The 17,374-nt window shown below is 42.4% G+C and overlaps 1 protein-coding gene across 4 annotated transcripts in view; it reads left to right on the forward strand.

Moving 5' to 3' along the window:
• Positions 1–6,218: 6,218 nt before the first annotated feature.
• The window catches only part of RTF2 (replication termination factor 2), a 39,600-nt gene continuing 28,444 nt past the window's right edge, over positions 6,219–17,374 (forward strand). For 2 of the 4 annotated variants that reach the window (XM_007464270.1, XM_007464271.1), the window contains exons 1-5: positions 6,219–6,392; positions 10,102–10,196; positions 11,059–11,152; positions 12,877–13,016; positions 16,895–16,973. In XM_007464270.1, coding sequence (XP_007464332.1) covers positions 6,324–6,392; positions 10,102–10,196; positions 11,059–11,152; positions 12,877–13,016; positions 16,895–16,973 — 477 coding nt within the window. In that variant the 5' untranslated portion in view covers positions 6,219–6,323. The remainder of the gene's footprint in view (positions 6,393–10,101; positions 10,197–11,058; positions 11,153–12,876; positions 13,017–16,894; positions 16,974–17,374) is intronic. The other 2 variants (XM_007464272.1, XM_007464273.1) reach the window with 2 other exon arrangements.

Consider the following 17,374-nt stretch of genomic DNA (forward strand, 5'->3'; position numbering starts at 1 on the left):
ACATGTATACACTAATATGTATAAAATAGATAACTAATAAGAACCTGCTGTATAAAACATTTTTTTAATTAAAAAAATTTTTTAAAAGAACAGCTGATTTTGGGTCCTCCAGCAGAATCATCAAGGTCCAATTTCTCAGTCCCACTCTCTCTGTGTTAACTCTCATGGCTGCAGGGTGGCTGCCCTGAGTTATGTGCTTCTTGGTTTGTGACCAATGGGGAAGAGTCTTGATTTTTGCTTGGACTAGTTTAGATCAGATGCCTGCCCCTGAAAGCTCCATGATGAGAAGGGCATGTAATACCCAAGTTGTCCTAGACCCGGAATTCACCCCTACACACACACACACACACACACACACACACACACACACACACACTCCCATGTGTCCCGAGAGAGGTAAGGGGATGGATCTGACAAGAACTGTGACATGTCTGAGATTTTCTCCTACTTCAGATTCACAAGTTAGCCTGTGACAATTTCATGAATGCTGAGAGAAGACATGAGACTCTGGGGTCAGAGGCTATGTCAGGGTCCCCAAGACGAGGTCCAGTGATTCGATAGGAGGATTCACAGGTTCCCACATATAACTGTGCTCACAGCTCTGAGCCATCACAGTGAAAGGAGACAAAGCAAAATCGACAGTGAAAGCGCACAGGTGGGGGAGGGGCGTGAAGTAACAAGGAAACCAGGCTGAAGCTGCTGAGAGTCCCCTCCCAGAGGTCACACAGGACACCCTTAATTCCTCCAGCAGAGCTGTGACAAACACACAGGCAATGTTGCCGGTTAGGGCAACTCTTGAGAGCCTGGCCCCCAGTGTCTTCACTGGGGCTGATCATGCAGGCAGCCTCTGTGTGGCGTGGACCAAAATTCCAGACTCTCCAAAGGAAAGCAGGCATCCAGCATGAATCACATCATTTGTACAAACAGTTTAGGCCCTTATCAACTCTGGGGATGGTGAGAACCCTCCTCAAATCCAAACTCCTATCCAAGCACCAAAGCCAACCTTGCAAGCAGGCCTTTCTAGGGAGATTAGTCAGGCCTGTTATGTCAACTCTCCTGCACAGTCAAGGGGCTTTTCTTACAGCCTCGCAAGCAGATTATGTTTCTTCTTTGCATCATTTCCTCACATCCCTCAAGTCCCAGGGGCAATGCAAAGGTGGGCAAAGGTGATTCTGTGCACACAGCGGGTTTGCATCAAAGCCAAAGAGAAAAAACCCTGAACACAGGAAGCCCCAATCTTTTATAGTATCTGTGTAAACCTGACCAAGCTTTGCCTCAGAGGGAGACCTTATCTTTACGATATTGGACAGCAAACAATCCTGTGCTTCTGCTCTGGAGGGAGAGGTTATCTCTGTCTTCCAAGGCAGTTTGTTACAAACATCCTGGAAAAGATAGTCTAGAAAAAAATGTCAAGTCAATGCCTCTGCTCAGAAGATGTGCAGAAACACGAGAGACCCTTGGAGCGCTGTGTCCCAGCTGGAGCCCCTAGCAAAGTTAGCAATGGCGTTAGGAGGAGGGGTTGCTCCAGGGAGACACCAATAATTGTTTACTCCAGGGGGCAAAATGATATTTTACACATGAGTGATAATAACAGGATGTATCTATTAAGGGATTACTATATTCCAGACACTGTTCTAATGCTTTAGATGTTTTAGCTCATTTAATCCTTTAGAAATGACATGGTCTCCAATAGGTAATGAACAGGTCCCAAATGGTTTCAGAATACTATGTATGTATGTATGTGAGTGGAGAGATCAAGCAATGGAGAGATAGAGCCAAAGAGAAAGAGAAAGACAGAGAGAGAAACACACACACACAGAGATCTGGAGCTATATCTATATCTATATCTATTTCTTTTTTTGAGAAGAGTTCAAACCAAGGAACTTGGTCAGCAAAGTACAAAACCATTGGGTGTAAAATAATGAAAACTGCTGCTCTTAGCTAAATGTGTTTCCTTCCTTTTTTTTTTTTTTTTAAAAAGAGAGCAGTTGTGGGATGAGTTTCCACTGATTAATTCAATAGGATAATTACTTCTGAAAAAAAAACTGTAAAGTAGGATAAAATCATATTTTTTAGCTTTCATGGGCTATAAAGGATTTTTCTCCAACGCCTAGACTTCTGTACTGTTTCCTCTCCAGGTAGGAAGAGGAAATGGTGGGTGGTACGGTGGTGACGGTGGTGGTAGCAACTTGATCTCAATTAAGTTCAATTTCATCCGGAAGATGGAAGTGGTAAGAAGCCTTGTTTAGAGATCTCCTAGTGTGATAAGCACTGTGGACCCAAGCACCCAGTGGCAACTATTTTTCTTAACAAAGCATCTTTTAAAAACTTTATGTTCTCCCCAGGTATGCACCCCATGTCTCCTGAAGCTGCCCCTTTGCAAAAGTTGCCCATTTATGTAGGTTATTTGCTAATGCCCTTTTCCTTTCATTCATTCAACAGATATTTATTGAGCACCTCCTATCTGCCCAGGCCTCTGCTAATCACTAGAGATGCTGCAGGGGCCGAAGCAAAGGCTCTGCATCATGCAGCTTTCATCCCAGCTGAGGGAGATGGAAAACCAGGGCCAGAACGGGGTGAGGCGAGTGAGGCACTCTCTTTGGATGGAATATGTAAGGGGGGCTCCCCCAAAACTTAGTCATCAAGATAAATTATACTTTGATGGCAAATTTTAAAAATCTAAATCAATGCAAAAAATCCATGGTGAATAAGATATCAAAATTTAAATTTATAACATGGTATCAATGGTGGGAAGTGCAAGGAAGAAATTAAATCAAGGTAGTGGGTAGCATGATGGAGGAAACGTGCTCTTTTAGATGGAGAGGTCTGGGAAGATGACTCCGAAGAGGGGACCAGGAGCTGAGTGATGCATCGCTGAAGGGAGCTGGTCTGGCAAACATGGGGAAGAGTGTTCTGGAAAGGGAATAGCAAGGTGAGCGCCCAGAGTAGACATACACCTGGAGAGTTCAACGGAGAGGAGGATGCCCGTGAGGCTGGAACGGAGTGAGGGAAAGAGAAGAGGGTGACATGAGCACCGGCACCCCCTGCAGTGGAAGCTCAGAGTCTTAACCACTGGACCGCCAGGGAAGTCCCTCCTAGAATATTTTTAGTATTTCACTAAAACTGCAAACAAAAAGTAATTTTTGTCCTGAGTTATCTCAGCAATCAATTCCATTTTCTACTTGATTTTATTTTAACCGTCTTTGGGTTATCCTCCCAAGTGTAACCTTAAATGAGGCTGTGAAATTCTTAAAGAATCCTAGCACATAGTTGTTGTTGTTTTTTTCATGCTAACTTTTAAAGTGAGTTACTCTGCATATCAACTTTTTCCAGAAAGAATTCTTATTATTTATGTTATTTATTTATTTTTGGCTGTGTTGGGTCTTCGCTGCTGTGCATGAGCTTTCTCTCGTTGCGGTGAGCAGGGGCTACTCTTCGTTGCAGCGCACGGGCTGCTTATTGCAGTGGCTTCTCTTGTTGTGGAGCACGGGCTCTAGGCACGTGGGTTTCAGTAGTTGTGTCACGTGGGCTCAGTAGTTGTGGCTCTTGGGCTCTAGAGTGCAGGCTCAGTAGTTGTGGTGCACGGGCTTAGTTACCCTGTGGCATGTGGGATCTTCCCGGACCAGGGCTCGAACCCGTGTCCCCTAGCCTTAGCAGGCGGATTCTTAACCACTGCGCCAGCAGGGAAATCCCTCCAAACAGAATTTAAAACTGCACCTCTGGAGAGCACATGGGCAGAGCTAACCGGAAATCAAACCCTCAACAGTTTAGAAGTCTGAAATATTTGGGAACTACAGTAACACCCAGTAGAAGCATTTAAAGTATTGGTTCTTAGCCTGGGCCTCGGGAAGTCATGAATGAAATACATACACGTATAAACTGTAGCAAAATTTTGCTAGAGGGTAATGTTTTTCTCTTTCATGATTTCATTCCTCTCCTGCCCTTCAAGTTCACAGTTTGATCCAAGGGTCAAAGTTGTCACCAAGAATCCTCTTAAGGGAATATCCTTTACTGGTTCATTCAACAAAGGCAGTGGGAAGAAGCAGCAGATAAAGAACCTGCTGCCCAGTGCGCTGGAAATGAAATGGCTCAAATCAAATAAAGCACGGAATACAATGCCTGACAGCTCTCAACACAAATTAGTTGCTACTGATGATAATAATCAACTTAGCTGTGTATAGTCTGCAACAAGAAGTACCTTAGAGACCAATACTCTAAAAAAAGAAACCAAGGAGGAAGAGAAAAAACATCCAGCTGCCTGAACTTTAATGCCCTCAGAGTCATCACCACTGGGTGTCATCAGCAGCTTTGCGGGGAGAGGTCAAGGATCCTGGCATCTGTGGTTAGATGGGCCTCATTTGAGAAAGCCCCTCCCTCATCTCCTACTCCTTCTACTTCCTTGATGTGTGCCCCTGACCCAAGACACCTTGGACACCTGAGCCTCAGGTTTGTCCTTTGGGAAACAGAAGGCATTACACCCCCTACTAAGGTTGTGAGGACAGAAGGAAAGAATGTTTCCAAATCTCCCAGTGTAGGTAGAATCATGGCTTGATAAAGAGCAGCTTTTTTTTTTTTTTTTTTCGGTACGTGGGCCTCTCACTGTTGTGGCCTCTCCCGTTGCGGAGCACAGGCTCCGGACGCGCAGGCTCAGCGGCCATGGCTCACGGGCCCAGCCACTCCGCGGCATGTGGGATCTTCCCGGACCGGGGCACGAACCCGCGTCCCCTGCATCGGCAGGCGGACTCTCAACCACTGCGCCACCAGGGAAGCCCAAGAGCAGCTATTTTTGTTTTTTCTGCCCCAAATGAATTCAGTGAGGGGTAGATATACTAGTCAGAAAATAGCACTGGTTTGAGAGTCTGTCTAAAGATCCTTGGGTTTTTGCTATTCTCTGTCTGATTTTCTGTCCATTGCTGTAAGAGAAAACTAATCTTAGAACCCATTCCAAGCTCTCACTGACAAGCTGTCTGACCGTTGACGAGTGCTTCGATCTTTCCAGCCCTCTGTTTCCTTGCCTAGAAATGAGATTCTCGGTGTACTCATCAGTTTTAGGGGTTGCTTGTCACCTCTCTCTGAATGAGTCTGTACTTTCTTTTGGTTTATTGAGTACTGAATAGTGAGTGTGCCAAAGACTCTTCTAGGCACTGAGGATGCAACAGGAAATAAATCAAAGTCTCTAGGGAGTTTACAATTCTTGTGATGGGCATAAAAATAAATCATAAGCCAATGAGAGGCCAGTTGATTAAAGGGTTTATTTTCTTTTAATTCCCATTAACTGCAGTAACAGATAACCCAGTCTTACAGCCCTTGAAGTTTTCATATCCACATACACTTTATTTTCTGTTCCCCAGTGGGGAATATTTTCTGTTTTTTATGTTTCACTCTGGTCAATGTGGTAACATCCAATCATAAATGGTCAGCTTTACTTGCAGTGGATAAGCTTTCCCCTAATATTTGTAATAATTAAAGGAACAAATGGAGAGGTGGTCAAGAGCATGAAAGCAGACAATCATGGATTTTAACAAGGATTTTGCAAGGGATTTGTGTTCTCATTATAGATATGATACAGCTTGTCTCTTGGAAACATCAGTGTATGTTTTATAACTATACCTGAGTCTGTTAGTTATACCTCCTTTATCCTTTAATTTATTTTTAATTTTTTTATATACCTGCATTTTAATAAGTAAAATATTTTTGCCTGGGCTTCAGTCTGCTGTGAATGAAATGTATACATGTACAAACTGTGTGCACTATTTCATATGTATAAAATATACATGGCAGTATCAGAAAGTTTCAGGCCTTAAAGAATCTTACTCCCCCATAATCTCATATAATATCACTTCAAAGGATTTGTTGTGAGTGCTTAGGTCACAACTGATGCTCACTAAAAAGATACGTTCTCTTTTTGAACACATGAACGTTAAACTGAAATAACAGTTCCATCCATATTCATCACTAATTGCACGAATAAAATGCAGCCCTTCCCTCCACGAGCTCCCCAGCCTACGGATGTCTGCCCAGAGTCAGACAGGCTGGGGCCGGAAGGGCTGCCGCGAGGGAGTGGAAGAACGCTCCGCACCGTGCTTGGCACTCTAGGCCCATTCAGCACTTTGCAGCAGCTCCCGCCGTGGGGCCACGCCCAGCGCCTAGCGATGTTCTCCATGGCAACCAGGGCGGGGCAAAAGCCCCGCCCGGCCCCGCCCCACCCCGCCGCGTTGCGACGGGCGTCTTGCGTCACTGCGGCGCGCCGGAAGTGACTGCTACAGTCGCTAGGCAGCCCGGAAGTTGAGGCTGTAGGGGTTTACTTTGACTCCCGGATTGCGATGGGTTGCGACGGGGGAACAATCCCCAAGAGGCATGAACTGGTGAAGGGGCCGAAGAAGGTTGAGAAGGTCAGTGACATGGGCCCAGTGGGGCCCGGGGGTAGTGGGGCACGCGGACGCCCCCAGGGAGCGAAAGGAGGTGGGAGGGGGAGCCAGTGGGTTTCCACACGCAACTGTGCTCATTTATCCCTTTCAGAGAACTCAAGATTAACCACAGTATTAATAACGGACCTCTGTTGAGTGCGTGCTGTTGCTATTCACCCGGCAGTGCGCGTAATATGGGGTATCTCATGTAATTCTCAAAACAGCTCTACGGGTACATACTGTCAGAAGACATGGAAATTGAGGCTGAGGAGGAGAAAGTTGTAAAGCTAGTAAGTGGCAGAACCAGGATTTGAAGTCTGTCTGCTGCTAGTAACAGTGATACAAATGGCTGCTGTTTGTTGAGTTTTGTACATACTAACTTCGTTTTCTCAGTGAAGTCTTCTCAAACCGTTACCTATGAGATCAGGTCCTCCTCTTTTTTTTTTTTTTTCCTGCTGCCCTGCGAGGTATGTGGGATTTTAGTTCCCCGACCAGGGATCGAACCCGTGCCCCCTGCAGTGGAAGCGCTGAGCCCTAAGCACTAGACCGCGAGGGAAGTCCCCAGGTTCTCCTCTTTAAAACTATCTAACAACCATGTACACTGCTTTCAGGTTGATTAATGTTGATCTAAGAGGATGGTAAACTCCTGGTGGCAGAGCCTGCACCTTTTACCCCCTCTACAACTAGCCCAGCTCCTGGTGCAGTAAATATAGTGGATAAATGAATGAGTGAATAATCCCTAATTCTCACCAGTAATTGGGCAAATTATGTATTATAATTTCCATGCTACTAACAGGGAAATTGAGTCAGTAGCGTGACCAAGATCATGCAACTGGTAGGTAATGAAGCCAGGATTCACATCCAGTTATTCAGGATTTCAAAGTTAGCACTAGTAATTACTTTTAAATAATAGAAGGTGTGTAAAGCACCTAATACAAGTGGCTGGCACATTGTGGATGGCCCATATGAGTCTCCATTCAGCAGCCAGAGAAGTCTTTTTTAAAGATAAATTCCACATATCAACTGTATGTAAACCACTCCAGTGGCTTCCCATTGTATTCAGAAAAAGAATCCCACAAGACCCTGTGCGGTCAGACAGGGTCTGATGTAATTACCTCATCTTCTGCCCTTCTCCAGCCCTTTCATTCTGTTCCAGCTACACAGGCCTTGTTCCTCAACCTGGAGTATAATTTCCTCAACCTGATGTGTTCTTCACTGAGATAGTCATATCATTTGGGTTTTTTTTTTTTTTAACATCAATCAGTTCTTTACTCAAATGTTATCTCAGTCCACTGTAGCCAAAATACATCTCACTTCTGATCACTCTATCCTCTTCTGCTGCTTTATTTTTCTTTCTTTAAAAAGAAAACATTATTTATTTATTTTGGCTGCGCCGGGTCTTAGCTGCAGCATGTGGACTCTTAGTTGCGGCATGCATGCGGGATCTAGTTCCCTGATCAGGGATCGAACCCGGGCCCCCTGTGTGGGGAGCATGGAGTCTTACCCACTGGACCACCAGGGAAGTCCCTACTTTTCTTTATAGTGATTATCACTATATTTGTTTTTGTCTCTTTCCTATATGGACAGGGTCCTTGTATGTCTTATTTCTGCGACCCCTGTGACGTGTCTGCCACACAGGAGACACCCAACAAATATGTGGAATTTGAGAGTGAATTAACACCCAGGAGGATGGAGCATACCCTCTAATCATACCAACATGTGCAGACATTAATGCTGGGTAGTTACCACTTGTGTGCGAGAGCTTTTACCCAAAGAGTATTCAGCTCAGTTTTGTTGACTTGTGCCCAGAGCTGAAGAAGTAGCTTAATGAAAGGCTTGGCAAAGAATAGATGTCAGAAGGGGATAGAAAAGAAGAAGGGTGGATCTGAAACAACTAGAGTGCCCAGGCAGGATGGATTTTTATTACCCTTATTCACTCAACAAATACTTACTAAGTGCTTACCGTATACACCATTCTAGGCCCTGAGGATGCAGCAGGAAACAGAGTCCAGCCCTTGTAGAGCTTACATTTTCAAATAGGTAAATAATAACATTTGTTGATCACTCATATGGTATGTTGGGTCTGGCCCAAAACATTACTCAAATTTGAGACCTTGCCCTGAAAAGAGTGACCCTAGAATAAATGTTTTCAGAAGTTTTTGGGGGACCAATTTTTAAATTCCTGGGCAAGGAGTAATCTAGAAAGTAGATCCTAAACTTGCTGAACATGGCTTTTTATTTTTTTATTTTTTTAAATTGATTTTTTGTTAGCTGCGTTGGGTCTTCGTTGCTGCGCGCAGGCTTTCTTTAGTTGCGGTGAGCGGTGAGCAGGGGCTACTCTTTGTTGTGGTGTGCGGGCTTATCATTCCGGTGGCTTCTCTAGTTGCGGAGCACGGGCTCTAGGCGTGGGCTTCAGTAGTTGTGGCTCGCGGGCTCTAGAGCGCAGGCTCAGTAGTCGTGGTGCACGGGCCTAGTTGCCCTGTGGCACGTGGGATCTTCCTGGACCAGGGATCGAACCTGTGTCTCCTGCATTGGCAGGCAGATTCTTAACAATTGTGCCACCAGTGAAGTCCCCTGCCTGGCTTTTTATCCTAACTCCTTTGTCTGCTTGTGTGTTTGTGACCTTGACATGTAACTTAACTTCTTGGTATGTCAGTTTCCTCAACTACAAAGGTAAAAATCCGAACTCAGAAGGTTTTATGAGGGCTAAAAGACAAGTCACTGAAACTGCTTAGCACAGTGCCTGGCACACAGTAAACACTTAAGTAGTTGTTCCTGCAAAAATTAAATTTAAGGGAATTTAAAATTTTTTCTTCCTGTTTTCTTTCAAATGTGCCATCCTGTTACATTATTCAGGTTTGACATTTTAGGAAGAGGAAAGAGTGGGACATGGAATATTAAATAGGAGAAAATATCATTTGAGGACTATGGAAGATCTCACATCTGGATCTTTATACTGTGGATAATGGCTTGATATGCCACATAGTGAGCAGTTGGCAAAAAACACTTCTGTTAAATTGCTGATTTTATAAAGAATTATACAGTCTTTGTGCTGAACTGTTTTTTTAAAAAAATGCCTATCTCAATTCTTTGTCCTTAAATTCTGCTACAACTTTGGAGCCTTTCCCATTGTTAGGAATTAACCTGTACTGCTTGTTTTTTCTGTATGGCCTTCCTAACTTACTGTTAAGATACAGATATTAATATGTAACTAGCATAAGCAATATAATGACTTGATGTAAACTGTTTCTTTGTACATGTCATGTATAGAGAGGCCTTTATTTGACATAGTGTCGGTTACTTGTGACTTTTTAAATCCCGACTTCATGTGTCACTATCTTTGATTTAAAAAACAAAAATCGTGGGACTTCCCTGGTGGTGCAGTGGTTAAGACTCTGCACTCCCAATGCAGGGATCCTGGGTTCAATCCCTGGTCAAGGAACTAGATCCCACATGCATGCCACAACTAAGGGTTCACATGCTGCAACTAAGGAGCCCTTGAGCCACGACTAAGGAGCTGGTGAGCCACAACTAAGACCCGGCACAACCAAATAAATAAATATTTTAAAAACAAACAAACAAAAAAATTGTCACAGTGTGGTATTACTGAATAAGCCTTTATATGTGGAACTGTGGACCATGTGTCTTTCAGAGGTGAAAATTAATTTGCAGGATTTTTGTTTTCTTTTCTCAGGTTGACAAGGATGCTGAGTTAGTGGCCCAGTGGAACTATTGTACTCTAAGTCAAGAAATACTAAGACGACCAATAGTTGCCTGTGAACTTGGCAGGTATGGTTCCTTTACTTAACGGAGACGAGTTTTTATTAAATGATCTTAGAAAGAATTTTAATGTATAAATGCTGTTCTTGATTCATCAGATGTGAATATCTCCAGCAAATTTGTGAAGCCTGGGTTATCATTCCCTGTCTCAGAACATACCTCTGCACTTTTCTATTCAGTTTGGTTTATTTAATCCATGGGTTGAAAACTCAGGGGCCATTAGGAGTTAAGTTATAAAGATAACTGCATGAAGGACCCATGTGGGGTCAGTAGGGGACGGTGAGGACTGGGGGAAACTGGAGGGTTCACATCTTGTCTAAAGGGTAGCTGCAGGAATTCCCTGGTGCTCCAGTGGTTAGGACTGACTCCACGCTGTCACTGCCAAGGGCCCAGGTTCAGTCCCTGGCTGGAGACCTAAGATCCCACAAGCTGTGCTGCACGGCCGACAAAAAAGGCAAATTAAGGGTAGCTGCTATTCAGTTCCAGCCTGTTGTTACAGTTCAAGAATGTAGACTGATTCCAGAACATCTGTTTTTTTTCTTTTTTTCTTTTTTTCAGGGAAAGTAGAAAATGTGTACTTTTATATTAAATTTCCCAATTTAAAAAAAGCCTTGTTAAAAAAAAAAAAAAGCCTTGTTCAGGTCACATTCAGTCCTCAGACTGCCAGTTTGTAGCCCTTTATTTAAACTAGTTTCTTTCTTTGTATGCTTTGGAAATGGTTGATACAGGATTAAATTTACTTTTTTTTAGGAGTGCAGGGCATTTCTATTATCAGACGTAAATGACTTTGGATTGTACTCAATTTAGTCTCCTTCCTTTGGGTGAAGGTTTATTATTGCCAGAATGTTTTGACTGATCTTTATTGTTGCAGACTTTACAACAAAGATGCCATCATTGAGTTTTTATTGGACAAGTCTTCCGAAAAGGCTCTTGGGAAGGCAGCCTCTCACATTAAAAGCATTAAGGTAAGACAGGTGATTCTGAAGTGCTCTGGGGCTTTCAGTGGTTAGAGTTTATTTTATAGAATTCATGTACATTTTAGACTGAACTTGGAAATTTGGAATTTCAGTCCCACCCAGCCACCTAATAAAGGTGTGATTTGGGGCAGGTCACTTGAAGTTCAAACCAGAAGTCCCCACACCCGTACTTCCTGGATTATAAATCTGTTGTGAGTTCATATGTGGGAAAGAACTTCAAAACTGCAGTACACAAGTTTCAAAACTTCGAAACTTGTATATTGTGCTATATAGGTTTTGGGGGGCATTATTTTTATAGTTAAAACAGCCACTCGAATTTTGATTTGGAAGACACTTTTATAGAATTAGAGATTTTTATAGGTGGATAACTATTCAATCATAGTGGTTATCTCCTGCTGATTAGAGGTTCTGAAAGTTCTTTCATAAAAGTGGAAAAACAAGCTTTTTAGTAAAGGAAGTTTGTTGAGAGGACAGAATCTTTCAAATCTGGTCAGTGGGAGAAAAATCAAAGTAGGGAAGAATTTGAGAACCACCAAGCTTGACAGGTGAAAACACTCGCTGTGTATGACATGTTGAGGCCTCATGGCTAGTCAGTGGGGCGCTTAAACTAGATCCAGAGCCCCTGACTCCCAGGCTAAGGCTTTGAGTTTTTTCCTCCTTCTGTTTCTTTTTAAAAATCTTTTATTATTATAATAGGCTTTTTGTTTGAGTTCTCGGGGTAATAACAGAATATGTTTGTTTCAGACAAATTAGTGATTCTGAGATGTAGCTGTCGGTAGTGCTGTAGAGGTAACCATGCTGACTGTTGCCATCGTTTCCTTGGGAAGAGAATTCATTTCTCAAATACCCATAGTAGCATAATTATCTTATCAAAAATATGATTATCACTGAAATTAACTTATACAAGTCTATACTTAAAACACAGTATATAATGTATGTGGTTGAACTTTTCATTTTAATGCAAAAATTTTTTTTCCAAGAAATCACAACTGTAAAGACAAAAGGATTCACATAAAACAATGCAAAGGTTATTATTACTGCAGTTAATAGTCCACAGATACTCTGAGCAGAGAACTTGATGAACACACAAGGAGGAAGCCGACCCCGTGTGTGGTGGCTTTCCTTTCAAGGTGCTCAGCTGCTCTCTGGAGTGTTGAAATCAAATGGTGCGGTTAAATATGAAGAAATGCTTCAAATGCTAAAGTGGGGCTGTTAAGTCACTCCTTGTAAAACTGAATTTTGAAAACTGGAACAGCTGGATCTTGGAGTATGACAGTAATCTCTGGCTAATATTCTGCCTTGGACTCATTAGACCACGGCCTCACAGATTTTACCGTCTATTTATCTGTTAAATAAACGTGGCTGGTCAGTAATATGAACAGCCTCAGTGAGGCTTCATCAGCCAGGGAAGAAAGTGTTCCTTTCTGGATGAAACTAATACAAAGCTTTCTTCTCTTAGTAGGGTAAATTTTCATGTCTGAAGTTACTTTGCCTTATATAGCAAAATGCTTGTAAAATAGAAATTAATTATTTGCTAGACAGTGCATTTTGTTTTCTATCACAACTTATGGTTTAATTTTATATCCATGTTAATTGATGTTAAAGGAAAGTAGAAAAAGAGGTTTGGATGGGAAGGGACTAGAATAATAATTAAGGCCAAAGATGATCCATTTGTCAAAGGAACTCTTAAAATATTCATGTGTTTTTCACAGAATGTGACAGAACTGAGGCTTTCTGATAACCCCGCCTGGGAAGGAGATAAAGGAAACACTAAAGGTGACAGACACGATGACCTCCAGCGGGCACGTTTCATCTGCCCTGTTGTGGGCTTGGAGATGAATGGCCGACACAGGTCAGTAATGGACGTGGGCAGATGATGTGGAGTCTGGGTGAGTAATCCCAGTGCTGTCAGGATCTGTGCCGAAGCTTAATAATCACACGGATTTCTTTAAGGTGTCTTTTGGTTTGGGTAGTGCACAAGACCATGTTCATTCCCTACCGGCCACGTGTAACATGGCCTCTTTGTTGTCTGCAGCTTGAGGTAGAAGAACCTAAAGTAAAGAGGGAGTTTAAAATTTTGTCTTGTGACACTTAAGAGACTTGAGTTGAGTTCTTTGGTCTTCTCCTATGGGAAAGAAAGTAAAGGACAGATATTTTTCATCAAACAAATCCCATTTCCTTACAATTGCTTAAAACTCTGCAGTGGAAAACAGACTTACAGAACGTGTGGTTGAACGGTCAGTGAAAGGCCCGGTTGATGATAACTTGCTTTGAATTGGTAGCTAACAGATCCTCTGGCTAGAGCACCAGAAATCTTAAGCTTGAGATTTATATTGCAAATGTAAGTAAGTAAGTATATTTCCCCCTTAAAAAAATACGAATGTCGAGTGGATTAGTAGGTGCCTTTTTATAGGATGTCTCACTTTGCTAAAGCTTTAAACTTTTTTCCCACCATTTAGAAATATCTTTAATAGCTGGTAGTCCAGACTGTCATCAGGAATCTTCCATCTAACATATTACATGTTGAAAGGAAATCATTTAGGCCCCTCGTAAAGTTTACCGTTTAGTGGTGACCCTGTGAGGTGATGGGCATGATAATGAGCTTGATTCTGAAGATCGTCTTATGATTTCTACACAGAGCAGATCATCAAGTTGTACACCTTCAATATACACAATTCCTATTTGTCAGTTATACCCAAATAAAGCTGAAAAAAGCCTTTCATTTCATACCCAAATGAGAGGCTGAAGTTCACAAGAGGAATATTCTGGGGAATGAGATTCACGTACCTAACCTTGTCCTACGTGTGTGTGTGTGTGTGTGTGTGTGTGTACATACATATATGTACACATTATTTTGAGGTGAAAGTCATAACATTCACAATCTTTTTAAAGTGTATGTTTCAGTGGCATTTAGTACATTCTCAGTGTTGTGCAACCATCACCTCCATCTAGTTCCGGAACATTTTCATCACCCCAAAGTAAAAACCCCCTACCCATTAAGCAGTCCCTCCCCATGCCCCCTCCCCCCAGCCCCTAGCAGCAAACAATCTGCTTTCTGTCCAGTGGGTTTACGTATTTTGAATATTTCATATAAAATAGAATCACACAATATGTGACCTTTTGCATCTGGCTTCCCACTTCTTTTTAAGAAAACCATGGTTCACCCCCAAAAGAGGAACTTAGCAGAAACAGACTCAACTCTGGCGTCTTGAGCAGGGGTTACCTGTAGCCTGTTGCTCCAATTGTGGCTTCCCCTAATTTTTTCCCTTTCATTTGCTGGTTAATCTCTTCTCCTTTTTCTCTTCTCAGTTAATTGAGCTTTGCCTGTTTTGGCTTTGCCCTCTTGCTGTTAATAGGGCCTCCACACTAGAAAATTGATTTGGGGGTTAGTTTGTATATTTAATAACGTTTGTATAATAAAGATTTACGTGTATAGAAAAATAAAAATAGGTTATTGGTATAATAAAAACATTTAGCCTTTGTTTAAAGAAAAACCAGTTTCTAAATCACTAATACTTAGTAAGCATTCATAAAGCAGGTTTTTTTTTAAGTCCTAAACAACATTTAATAAATATTAGTACAATGTTATTAATTTGGTTTTCATTAGAGCAATCTGCATCTGCTCTAATCCCTAGGATTAAAAGTTTCTATGGAGAAATGGGAGAAAGTTTCTATGGTGAAAAGTTTGGAGAAAGTTTTTATGGTGGCATTTTTTAGAGGAACATAAGAAGTAAATGTGAAGGGCTTCCCTGGTGGTCCAGTGGCTAAGACTAGGCGCTCCCAATGCAGGGGGCCCGGGTTTGATCCCTGGTCGGGGAACTAGATCCCACATGCCGCACTGAAGAGTTCGCATGCCGCAGCGAAGATCCCACATGCTGCAACTAAGACCCAGCACAGCCAAATAAAAAAATAAATAAAGAAGTAAATTAAAAAGAAGTAAATTGTGAAAGTGCTTTTTGCACCTTTGCCCCATCCTAGCCTCCAGTGACAGCACTGTTAGCTGTTCGGTGTCTAACGCCCCCTACAGACCTCTGCATCCCCAACACACAACACGCTTCCCTACGCCTCTGCAAGAGAGATACAAATAGACATGTATGCTTCCCACCGGCATGGAATCATATTATACATATTTTGTAACCTTATTTTTTTCTACTTCTCTAATTTAAACATTTTCTTGGCCATACATACAGATTTCCTTATTCTTATTTTCTTTTTTTAATTTATTTGGTTGCGTCGGGTCTTAGTTGCGGCAGGCGGGCTCCTTAGTTGCAACTCGCCGGCTCCTCAGTTGTGGCTGGCAGGGTCCTCAGTTGCGGCTCGCGGGCTCCCCAGCTGTGGCATGCGAACTCCTAGTTGCAGCATCATGTGGGATCCAATTCCCGGACCAGGGATCGAACCCGGGGCCCCTGCCTTGGGAGTATGGAGTCTTAACCACTGTGCCACCAAGGAAGTCCCACCTTATTCTTTTTAATAGCTGTGTAAGAGTTCATATTTATTTAGCCAGTCCTCTGTTGATGGGCATTTAGGTGGCTTCCTCTTCTTCCTTGCTGTACTACACAACTTCATAAATACATACTTGTGCATGTGCACACTTGTGGGCATGTTTCTGTAGGAGAAAGTCTGCAGAGTGATGCTTTACCTGATACTACTGCCAATTGTCCTGAAATGTTGTACCCACCCACCAACAGTTGTGCTTGTTTCCTCAGACAGTTTCCAACTGGATACCTTCAGACTCTTTCATTATTGCGTGATAGGTAAAACACTGTATGTCCTTGTTTGAAATGCATTTCTGTAATTAAAAGTAGGGGTTAAGTATCTCTTAGGTGTTTTGGCCGTTTACATTTCTCTTGTCAACTGCATGTTAATGCCCTTTACCCATTTTTCTATATTGTGCACTGTTGCTTTTAAAGACCTCTTTGAATATTCATAAACTCTGAACCTCATATGTGTTTAAAATATTTTCTCCCTGAGCTCCTATTCTGTCTTTTGACTTTTTGTGGTGTTTTTTAAAAAATGCCTTTATTTATTTTTATTGATAGAGTCTTTTTTCCAAAGGATTATTGCAAGGGGGTAGGAGTGGAACTTTGGCCTATGTTTGTGGTTTTAATTTCAGCACACAAGTTTCTCCTGTCTCTGAAAAGTAGAGCTTTTCCTAAGTGACTAAGAAAACTTTCCTAAGCTGAAATGGCGCAAATCGAAGAAGCAGTTACCCTTAAGACACATCTTGCCAGCAGATGCACAAAATAAATAGGGATAAAGCACAGATGGTCACAGACACAGTTCAAAGCTATGGCAGCTTGACACTGAGATGCTGAGTGTAGTTCCTCTAGAAGGAGCTTGGGGTGCGAGCTGCCTGTATAACAGCTCGCTGCAAAACAAATGCTGAATGCCATTTTTTAGTTTTTGCCATTTTTCATAAAAGCAGAAATCCACTTTGGATTTCTTTCCGTTAGCGAAAATAGGTACTGATGTAGGTCTTTTGTAAAAATGAAGTGGTGTAAGGCAGACTTTCAGAAAGTGGGGTGTGTGTGTGTGCGTGTGTGTGTGTATGTGTGTTTTAAGTACTTTATTTAGGACACACTGATTTTTTTTTTAATGGAATCAAATATAACCATTTTTTTCTTTGTGGTTCTGGGCCTTTGTGTAAACAGAACAAATGTTAATTGATAACGTGGTAATGATTTTTAAATTGTTATTTAAGTCATTCTCCATGTTGGATTATTTCTCCAGGTTTTGTTTCCTGCGGTGCTGTGGTTGCGTGTTTTCTGAACGAGCCCTGAAAGAGATAAAAGCAGAAGTCTGTCACACGGTGAGTTGTTGACATACATCATTTGTTCCTTCCCAGTAGCTGAAGAAATCAGATGGTTTGGGGTCCCCCCTCCAGGTGTCATTTCAGCATCTTTCAATTCTTTCCGAAACATGAATCTAATTAGTTGCTTCTCTGCTTAAAACCTTTCTACTCCCGTCCTTGCTGGAAGTAGAGACTCAGACCACCTCTTGTGACGTGTCCCTGCCTGCCTGTCCTCTCCTGTGCCTTTGTCCCCTCCACTGTGACCTGCCAGTGGGAGGGGTCCTGCTCCCCGAACCTTAGTTCCAGAGCCATTGCTTCCTGTGTGAACCTTGCTGCTGTCGCCTTCCCTGCTTCCTGGGCACCTTATTATCCCACTGATCTCATCACAGTGTATTTGCTAGTTAGGTGGTGCTTTCCCT

This window comes from Lipotes vexillifer, unplaced genomic scaffold (assembly GCF_000442215.2).
Source record: "Lipotes vexillifer unplaced genomic scaffold, Lipotes_vexillifer_v1.1 scaffold417, whole genome shotgun sequence".
NCBI lineage: Eukaryota > Metazoa > Chordata > Mammalia > Artiodactyla > Lipotidae > Lipotes > Lipotes vexillifer.